The 10743-nt window shown below is 36.0% G+C and overlaps 1 protein-coding gene across 1 annotated transcript; it reads left to right on the top strand.

The window, feature by feature from the left end:
• Positions 1-4892: 4892 nt before the first annotated feature.
• Positions 4893-6128, top strand: LOC145766732 (interleukin-17A-like). Its single transcript, XM_082578439.1, has 3 exons — positions 4893-4993; positions 5366-5605; positions 5918-6128. The coding sequence occupies exons 1-3, from the start codon at positions 4893-4895 to the stop codon at positions 6126-6128; spliced, it is 552 nt and encodes a 183-aa protein (XP_082434565.1).
• The last annotated feature ends 4615 nt before the right edge of the window (positions 6129-10743 follow it).

The following is a 10743-nucleotide window of genomic DNA, read 5'->3' as shown; positions in this document are numbered from 1 at the left end:
TACTTAAAACTTGCAATAACACGAGGAGCCACGCAAGTGCATCCAACCGTAACCACTTCCTCATCCAACTTGTACGGTCCTCCTTTGTGGGATCTCAAGAGATAGATTTTCACATTCAGAGAAAGCGATTCAAAAAAAAAATGTTGAGTTGCGTCTTCTGCAGAGATGCAATCGCTGCAGAGGCATTGGGCCTGGAAGATGTACTCGGGGTTTCTAGTGAAAAAACGTTAAGGTTAAAATACTGTAGCCCAGGTTATTAAATCCACCTAGAAACAGACGATTTTGGGCTTATTAATTGGGGAACAATTTTCTGCAAATCCTATACATTCAGTAACTCTGGATCGGACCAAACCAGGCTTAATAAGCTGGTGGGCTTAATAAGTCCGGAGTGCTGTATTGTAAATGTTACCAATCTATTGCGACAAACAGATCACACGCAACGGAGTAAAAGTTCGCTATACGTAAGGTACAATAGGTTAGACTTTTCAAATTGATTTCTGAAAGTTGCCCATTGAATGCCAGTTTCTTCTTGGGTAAGCATACAATAATTAAGAAATACCGTCTTGACCCATAACGACGTTTTCAGGGTAGCTGAAGACATAACAATAGCCAAATGTACACGTTTTTGCAATTATTCAGTCGTCGTAGTCAACGAATGACAACAACAACGTGCTATTTCCCGAAACTTGATTTCAAGCCAACGCTTTCTTTCCACCAAATTATTTCCAAATCTAAACGTTTTTTTTTGTAACTTGTTTGAACTAGAAATGGCTCGATTGTATGTTCCATTTCATTTGCAATGTAGTCTAGCTACAAAATATGATGTTTTAAAAAGATCTTATTGACGGGAAATGCAATTATGCGCTTTCACAAACTAAATTCTTGAATATCATACAATAACCAGTCAAACACCCTGGACAATTGGACAAGGCCAAAAATACAATATTATTACACATTTAGTAAAAACGTAGCAAAAATATTCGCTTAATTTATATTCTTCTTTGCGGTTATAGGCAAATTGTTCGTAAGCAATTGTTCGTAAAGCAATTGTTCGTAAAGCAATTGTTTGTAAAGCAATTGTTCGTAAAGCAATTGTTCGTAAACTGTTTTACGGAAAATAAAATGAGTAAACCAATTTTTCGTAAATCATTTCTTCGTACACATCAAATTTTAACTGCATGCACGAAAAAATGCTTTAGGTTTAGGAAGAATTGTTTTACGAAGAATTAATTTTACGAACAATTGTTTTACGAACAATTGCTTACGAACAATTGCTTTACGAACAATTGCTTACGAGCAGTTTGTCGGACACCCTTGTTTGCACAGCAGTATGAGCACAATCTTGCTTATACTCCACTCGAAATTTATTTGTGAGCTAAAAATATGTATTTTAGTCCACGAGTAAAATAATTTATAATGTTGTTTATCAACCCTGAGGTTTGTTCAAAATTAGGCCATAGAATCATTGGGTTAGGGTCGCAAATTCTTAGATGTAATGGGAAAAATTGTCCTTCCATCATTGTAGTTAAGACTAATCCCTGTCACGTTTTCTCGAAAAGTATTGTTGAAATATTCAGATAGTGCAATAACTTGCATTGGATTTTGTCAACCGCAAGAGGTTTGGCTTTGATGCTCATACTCATTCATTGTACTTATGTTGTGGTTTACATGAGTTGTAAAGTCGTATCAAAAATACTTGACATTAACCAAGTTCTTTGAAGAGCGCCGATGCCGTCTTTAACTCCACATTCTTTATTTTGAAATGCTGTCATAAAATTAATTGTGGTAGGTAAAAATGACAAGTCAGTCTGTTAGAGGTGCGATACACTGAATGTATCGGTTGCACATCATTGTCTTGCCTCATATAAAACGTAAAGTACATAAATCATTTCTCAGAACTGTTTTTCCTTGCCTAATATTTATCCGCTGAATTGGTGAGTTTAAATACTTTTTTGCATCCTGTCTTGGAAACGACTATTAATGAAATTATTTATTATTATGAATCGTTTATTTCAGACCTTGCGATCCATATGAAGCGAAGAGAAAAATTCACTCGCATACAACATGCACTAGGCCTATAGGAAATATGCCAACATAAACAGGTAGACGCAATAGGCGTGTACGTTTAGAATAACCGGTATATAACATTATTACATTTACTTGTAGGCCCATCAATAAAAAGAGATGTAAACTTGTACCACAAAAGATATTTGGAACGTTTTAGTTTAAATCCCCATTGTCAAAAAGGTATTCTTCCTAAGCACGATGAAGCGATAAAACGATATATAGACGTCACCACTTCTTCAACCGCATGGTGACGCAATAGAGCAACAAAAAGAAGGTTTTGTGACTGACAAGCTGAATCACAATCTTTTTTATGGAATAATTTCTTGCGTTCTTCTGGTGACTGCAGACTAGGTTACCACAAAATGTTGGAAATGATAACCAGCTGTATTTCTGACGTTTCGGCAATCAACACGACCTGGCTATATGAAGGAGGCTTTTTTTTCGTATAAATCTTTTCTTAACCCCTCCAAGAGTCGAGGCTCTGCCTCTTACCACCCTTGAGCAGTGGCGGCGACTCGATTTAGATGTTTAAGCTAGTGTTGAGCAGCCACTGAATTGATTCGTCATCCAGTTTGTGCAGACCATGCACACCATTTAGCGCATGATAGATGGCGCAGTTGTTGATGGTGTGTTCTTTTTTTTCTCCCTTCCCAGACCCTCAGATCGCAGACGGATCCATCTCCCATTTGTGCATGTTGAAGCGAAATAGTCCAACGTCAGTGCGCAAGCTGTTGACCCGCACCCAGGCCTTCCTTGGCAAAATCATTCCGATTTGGTAGGGCCCGGTATCGTAGACGAAACTTTGGAGTGTTAAGCAGGAAAATGGAGGCTAAACAGGTAAAAATAAGAAAAAGAGAGAAAGAGGGACGTTTAAGTTTATGGATGTATGTGATTTGCTGTGTTTTTGTGATGATAATGGCGGTTTGAAAGTTCTTATTGTCAAAATTTGTCTTGCTTGCTCTTTCAGAAGTTCTAAGGATTGAAAATCCAAATGTGCCTGCGAATATCCACAAATCTATTAATTTTATTTCGTGTTGCGCTTTAAAAATGTTGAGACTCTTTCGGAGCGCTGAGTAAAAAATTATATATGCAAGCTTATCAGAGGGGATTGAATGTACCAAGTCTTCGCAAATCGAATCTCAAAAGCGTTATTTAATGTCTTATAATAGTTTGGAGGCTCATAACTAACACAACTTATTTATAGACAAAAACTGAGTTTTAAAAATGTTGTCAGAACAGAAAAATGCAAAAGCCCAGCAGTTATTTTAGTCTCGCCAACAAATTGACAAAAGCAATAAACCAAATTTGATTAACCAAATTGCTTTTATACTGGTGCACATTAACCGACGCCAATAAAATAAGACAATACAATAAGACAAGCAACTGCCATCTCATTGCTGTGATTGTAATGCCCACGCCGGTGAGTTACATGGGAAATGTTTGGGGACTTCAATCTTATACATGTAGCCTAAGTAGTAAGACAAAATTATGGTTAATATATTAATTACATACGTGGTGTCATCAATTTATCATTCATAATAAGCAAATCTTTAAAGGAAAAATAAAAGTGCAGTCACGACCCTTCAAAGGCATTTTAGGCAAGCTTGTTGTCTACGTCATGACTGGGACTTTTTGTTGGATGACAGCGGTTAATTGCTTTAACGCTTTTAATCTAGCGCTTATATTAAAACGTCGAACGTTTAAATTATCTTGAATTATCTTCTGTATTATTCTATAGTATATTCTGTATTTTATCTTCTGTATATCTTCTGTATATTATCTTCTGTATTATCTTTTTATATTATCTATCTTAAATTATCGTCTAACGCTTATATTATCTTCTGCTTTTAGACAAGTAATTTTAGGTCAACATTCAAAGCAACGTCAAATCCGATAACACGTAATTAGCGAATACGTAATTAGCAATCGCAATCGAAGCTAGGCTAACGCAATTGGATGAGCAAATCAAAACATGACAAACGTTTTGTAATAATTTTTGATAAATCGTGAACGCAAGCAACTGAAGTTCGTCCTCTGCTTACGATCAACGTTGACTCATAATAATTCTGTTTCGGGAATCAAAACATATGGTTAGTTTATATTTTTAAAAATAATGTTTCACTTTAACCATTTATCTTATAATTTTTATAGTTTTAAGTCAAATATGATTGGTTTACTATAGTAATATACTTATTAAAAAGTGTTATTTTGCAATAGTAAATTACAACTTCAACGTTTTTAAATATTATTTTTGACTTGTGACAAACCATTTCTTGTGAACAGACAACTTGACAACAGACAACTTGAAAAAAAATACAATTTTTATTGCATTGATTTGGAAACGCATGGCAAAGAAAAACAACGTTCCAAGATATGTAATTTATCTTCTGCTTTTAAAAAAGTATTTTTAGCTCAACATTCAAAGCAACGTGAAATCCGCAGCATTATTTATTTTTTCTTGGAATTTGTGGGACTCGCAAACGGTGCCAGTGATGAACACGCACGAAACCGAAATCAATGCAGAAGCATGCACGACTGTCCAGTGGTATTTCCCCTGGGACGAGATCGCACGGATACTCTAGCCATTTTTTCTCTATCTGACGAATTCCTCATTGAAACTATAATCAGAATTTAGTATATAAGCCGAAGTTGATTAGCTATCGCCATAATTCGAAAACGCATCTCAAGTCCACAGTGACAAAACAAGAGCGAAGAGACTTACTTTGAAAATATTGACTTTGCAAACACCTTGTTTTACCAAAATTAAAAGTAAAACTACTTTAATGGAATTTTCCAAAAAACGTATGTCGTTTTTCTTTGTATTTATGCTAAGTTTGGGTTTTTCGTGCACAGAAGGCAGAGTTCATCGTTACAGAAGAGAAATTGAGCGTCAATATGAATGTACTGACTTGAAAATAACGAATAAGTAAGTAAAGTTGTTTTAAATTAACTTTACTAACTCATAACGAATAATGTACAGTATATTGAAGTAGCCTATGAACCCACGCATGAGATGAGTACATTTCGCTGCAGGTTTTTTTTGCAAACTTGTGTCACGTTTCTGTTTATTGCGTTTTGCTAAAGATTTACTAAATCATAAAAACTTAAAAAATAAAGGAAAACACTTGAAAAAAATATGCGTCATTCTTTTGTGTGTCACATAAATTCCATTCTATGATATCTTAGTAATATATAGTCAACATTAAAATATTGGCAACGTCAGATTGTTTGTAAACGGAACGTAAGTCGTTTCTTCCAGATTTAACCAGTCGTTACTAAAGTGCACTTTTTTTCACAGGACTGAGTGTGAAATGATCATGTCCAGCCCTGTGCTCCAAAGATCATACCAGAAACTTCAACAAGCACTTTTCCGAGACATAAAACGAGCAAAACGTGCTGGTCTATTTTCAAGTTACAGAAGAAAACGATCTCTTACCTCGTGTCCTGAGATGAATGCAGAATACCTTCGTACCCATACACAAGAAGGATCTCGTAGTCTGTCACCATATGTGGAAGAAGCTCAGCATGACAGATTCCGGTAAGAAAATATAGTGTCCATTTAACTTCTAATACATCTTGCAAACCTGTATAAATAATATGCTGTACAGACAAATGGCAGGTGGCCAACAAACTGCTGCAACAAGCGTGATTAAAATCACCGAGCCTAATATGTAGACAAAGCACTACTTTCAGTTGATACACTAATTTAAATTTAAAATTGCATTTTTCAAACATTCCTTTCACCTTATATTTGAAGTTTAAAACAATTGAAAAGGTAGTTGAATGTGGTGTATTTATTGTTCTTATTTGGTAATGTTTGCAATACTTTAAAATTAACTTTTTTTTTTAGAATCCCAGAGTACATCTTCCAGTCTCGATGCCTCTGCATCGGTTGCATCTCTCCAGAAGATGGCAATGAAGACCCTTCTTACGACTCAGTTCCTTTGAAAGTTAGAATCAACGTTTTGAGATCCCATAGAGGAGGACCATACAAGTTGGATAAGGAAATGGTTACGGTTGGATGCACATGCGTCATTCCTCAAACTATAACTTCTGCTTAGTAATCTATCTTGAAAACAGCAAAACATTTTTATCAAATAGAAAAAAGCTTAAAGCTGTAGTTGATTTTGTTTTTATGTTTTTATGTATCAAATTAGGAAATATAAACTATTTTCTTAACTCATTGTAGACAAATTGTGGCATAATATTCGAAGTAGACTATGTAATTTGCTGACACCAAAACAATGAGACATTTTAGAAATCTTGCTTTTTAAATGCGTTGTTTGAAGTTCAACCTTAAAATATATTTTTATACTTTTTTACATAATTTATGTGTTTGTTTAACGAAAGTTGGTGCTTCTTTTAAATTTTTCAATCCAAACTTGTCTATCAAATCGCACTTTTAACGTCAACATATAAATAAGTGTGAGTTTATGCATTTACAAAATTTTAAATTAACTATATGTATGAGTGCTGCTGCTTTTTTGTTATTGTTATTATTTTATTTCGGTTGCTACTAATAAAATGTTATTGATGTGTAATCAAGTTTATAGTGTGATCGTATGCAAAAAAAAGCAGATACCTTGCACTGTTCGTCTAACTTTCTTTTCTTGCTTTTCTTGGCCTTCTTGTATGACATCAAATACGACAGTTTTACGTTTACTTATATGACGCAATAGGACGGTTATGCTACCTTTCCACTGTTACGATTCCTCCGCTAGCGCAGCCTCTCATCACATACATTCAAACAGGCAGCAAAGAAATTAAGGAATCCACAATGTTCATCAGTCAAAACATAATATGAACTGAAACAGTTGCTAAAATTAGCCATTAACATGAAGATGAATCTCGCTACATCAGATAACCGATTTTACTTGATGTGTTGGTTGCAACCAAACTTATGACAAGCTTATACGTAGTTGTGACGTAACTGGGAGGAGAACGAAAGTAGTGATGTCGTTATAATATATATGTTTGACGTATGCAAATATTTAAAATTTTAAGTCAACAAACAATTTTGTATATGGCTAATAATGTTGCAATTTTAACTGTTATTGCTTGCTATTTTGTTGAACAAGATTTGAAGAAAACTACTGCTATTGATATGTTGGACTGCACATCTATTGATTAGAATGACACTATACGACAGTACTAAAGTCTAGCAGATCTGTCTGTATTCTTTCCACAATCCATTGCAATCACATTTTAGTCACTTTTAGAAACATAATACAATAAGAGTCAAAACGGCAATGAACAGAAATTTTTTCTGAGGTAAATGCAAAAGAATTGTTATCGATTAATTTTTTTGTCTTGTTGCTTTCTGCTGACTCAGTCTTCAATTTATTAACCCTGCCTAACTTTCAAAACCTCAATTTGCCATTTGTTGAAAACAACAACTAAATTTTGGATGTAAAACAGAAAGTTATTGTCACAAATAAACCGTTTAGGTTTGACTTCCATCTGTAATCCAAGAAACAGCGGATGAATATATCGCATAAGCTAATGCAGTCTTCAGCTTTTCGATCCAATGTAGCCTGTTGGTCTTCCCTATATTTTTAGGCTATACTGCGAGGTAAATGCTGATATATTAAAACACGTGATTACACAGCATAGTAGAGTGCTATGCACTAAATTTTTGCAAACGTTCGTTGAATTTTAGTAAACAAAACAATTTTGTACATAACAAAATTTAGAAAAAAATAATTCCTATTAAGATAGTGCTGGATCTCCTTATTCCCTGTGGGAAAATTTATCTTCATGCTTATGTTGAGTCTATTGGCTGTTTGAGCACTAACTATATTTTTCTTAATGAGAAACGCATCGTTTGGATTTCACGTTGTCATTAAAAATGAGTTGAAATCAAAATAAGGACCTCATTCTCATAATACTTTTAGTTTGTTTAAAGACGCTGGCCACGTTGGACTGTGAAAAGAATTATAGAAACAAACAGCTTTTCTGGACGTCATGCAGTACTGCTGCGGTGCAGTGCGATTCTAATCAATAGATGTTCTCCTCAAGACATCATTTAGTTTGCTTTAAATTTTATTCCAACAAAATATTAACCAAAAACAGTTATAAATGCAGCATCATTTACAATATGCAAAATGTTCTGTTGACTTGTATTAAAGATATTTGCATGCGTCACAAATGTGTGTTGCAACGTCGCGACTTTCGTTCTCTTTCCAGTTACGTCATATCTACGTAAGTTTATCGTAAGCCTGGTTGCGACAAGTCATCTAACCAGTCATTAGATGTGGCGAGATTCATCTTGATGTTTATTGTTAATTTTAGGTCATCTTACGTTTATTGAACGTAATTGAGGAGTTTTGTAGCAATTTAATTTTGACCGCGTTTCCAAGAAAAGTGACAAAAGTCAAAACGAGAAAGCTTTTCAAACTTTGCTCCAAAGAAAATTTATTGGTGCATTCATTCATCCCCGACGCCGACACACGCCCCATCGGCCTGACACTACAGAGACAGGCATGGGTGCGCCTTAACCGTCTCCGTACGGGCGTCGGCCTTTTCCGCTCAACCATGCACCAATGGGGAATGGCTTCTTCCTCCTCCTGTGAATGTGGTGCCGAGGAACAGACCGCAGACCACATCATCAATGGCTGTACCATCTTCAAGCCACCTAACGGAGTGGAAGGTCTGCGCGTCATGGATGATGAAACTAAAGACTGGCTGCTCTCTAGCAGCCTTCCAGTGTAGTCCGGGAACATAGTGAATCTGGGGTGGTAAAAGGATAGACCCTCGGCCCCAGAAGCTCAGACGACGACGACGACGGTGATATTTATGTGCCAAAATTATGTTTAAAATAAAAAAATGAAAAATATTACTGGCATTATACCTGCGATTTGTTCTATTGTAGTTTGGAGTAGTACTTTATCTGGTGCCTCACTCTGTGCCTGTCTCTTACAACTCAACACATTGGTTGGTTGGTTTTGAATCTTTATCTTCAGACTGACAAAGCCTTGATATGTTATTTCTGGTAGTTTCGCATATTTGTAGAGGCTCTTAATACAGGGCCGATTACCGAGATTGACAGAGTAAAGTTTCCGATTGTTGAAATCTTATTGCCAGGAATTATTCCTTTCATTAGGTGCAGCTGAATGAAGAGCAGTCCTTAGAATACGTTGCTCAAGCGCGCACCCCGAGATTCAAACCAGCGCCGCTTGATCTTGAAGCTTCTTCGTTCACGAAGTCACGCGCTAACCAACTGAGTTATCGGGCGGACATTACAGTTGAGCAAGTGATTACTAAGTTAGCAATATTTCAGCAAGTGGCTAAAATTGGTAAATGATGAACCTGAGTAAGAAAAAGCTGACCAAGCCAATACTTGGCTTGTAACAAGTCAGCAGATTTGGATTAGCGAGCGATGACTAAGCAAGTCCGATGCTACATGAAAATTTCATTTGCTGACTTGGACAGTAGCTTAAATGTACTTGCTGAATTGAAGCACTTGCTGAGTTGTCGCATGCCGAGTGGTCCGACTACCTACTCTGAAAGCCCAACAAAAATTGTACTGAAACTTAAATAAAATTTTGTTTTATATCATTTTAAGTCTTGCATGATGTTAAATATGATCGTGTTTACTGAGATTGTGATTGATTGATTGATTGAATCTTTATCCCCGGACTGGAAAAGCTTCTTGCAGAGCTTAATCCTGGCAGTTTCGCATACTTGTAGAGGCTTTGAATCACCGACGAAGGCCCGGTCATCGAGATTGGCAGGTTGTAGTTTCCGATTGTTGAAGTCTTGTTGCCTGGAAACTATTCCATCCTTTAGATGCAGCTGATGGAGAGCAGTCCTTAACGTGCGTTGCTCAAGCGCACACCCCGACAGTCGAACCAGCGCCGCATGATCTTGAAGCTTTTTCTTTCCAGAAGTCACGCGCTATCCAACTGAGCTATCGGGGCGGACTGTAAACAGGTATCGAGAGATTCCGAAAGTTTCAAAACGTATTTTGAAGTATGACAGTTAAGAATGTTACAGTACATTGAATTAATAAATTGGATTTTGTAAGAGTGGCCTCCACCTCAGGGTGGCTTCATGGGTAAGTTACTTATTCAAGCAATTAATTTAGTTCATAATATGTTTTGCCTTGATGAAAAGTGTGGACTCTTTTATTTGTTTGCGAGCTGTTTGAATGTGTGTGATGAGGGGCTCTACTGGTGAGGAGGCATCGTAACGGTGGAAAGGCATCATAACCATCCTATTGCGTTATAAACTGAAAGTACGCAAAAACAGTCGTAATTGATATCATATAAGGGCCTAATTGATATCCTATAATAGTCATACGAGTAGTGTAAGCTACCTGTTCCGTGTATACGATCGCATTCACAACTTGATTGTAAATCAATAATATTTTGCCTACAAGCAGCAACTAAAAATAGCAAACAAAATATTGGCACAAATATATAATGTTGTAAATACATAAATTCACACTTATTCAAATGTTATTGTTGAAAGTGTGGTTTGGTAAGCAGGACAGGTTGGATTGAAATATTTGAAAGAAGCACCAACATTCATTGAACAAAGATATGGATTTATACGTAAAAAGTATAAAAATATAATGTTAGGAATGAATTTCTAACAACGCACAAAGCCAGATATTTACACCTGATGGTTTTGTTGTCAACGAACTATATAGGCTATACATCAAAGAAAATGCGT

This window comes from Aplidium turbinatum, chromosome 3 (assembly GCF_918807975.1).
Source record: "Aplidium turbinatum chromosome 3, kaAplTurb1.1, whole genome shotgun sequence".
In the NCBI taxonomy this organism is placed as follows: domain Eukaryota; kingdom Metazoa; phylum Chordata; class Ascidiacea; order Aplousobranchia; family Polyclinidae; genus Aplidium; species Aplidium turbinatum.
Note: the sequence above shows the minus strand (reverse complement) of the source record. Positions and strands in the feature narration are given on the sequence as shown.

Excerpts from the sequence above, each read along its gene's own strand:
- LOC145766732 (XM_082578439.1), top strand. The coding sequence starts at position 4,893 with ATGCTAAGTTTGGGTTTTTCGTGCACAGAAGGCAGAGTTCATCGTTAC. Across the intron at positions 4,994-5,365 it reads GACTTGAAAATAACGAATAA|GACTGAGTGTGAAATGATCA; the intron begins GTAAGTAAAGTT and ends TTTTTTTCACAG. Across the intron at positions 5,606-5,917 it reads GCTCAGCATGACAGATTCCG|AATCCCAGAGTACATCTTCC; the intron begins GTAAGAAAATAT and ends TTTTTTTTTTAG.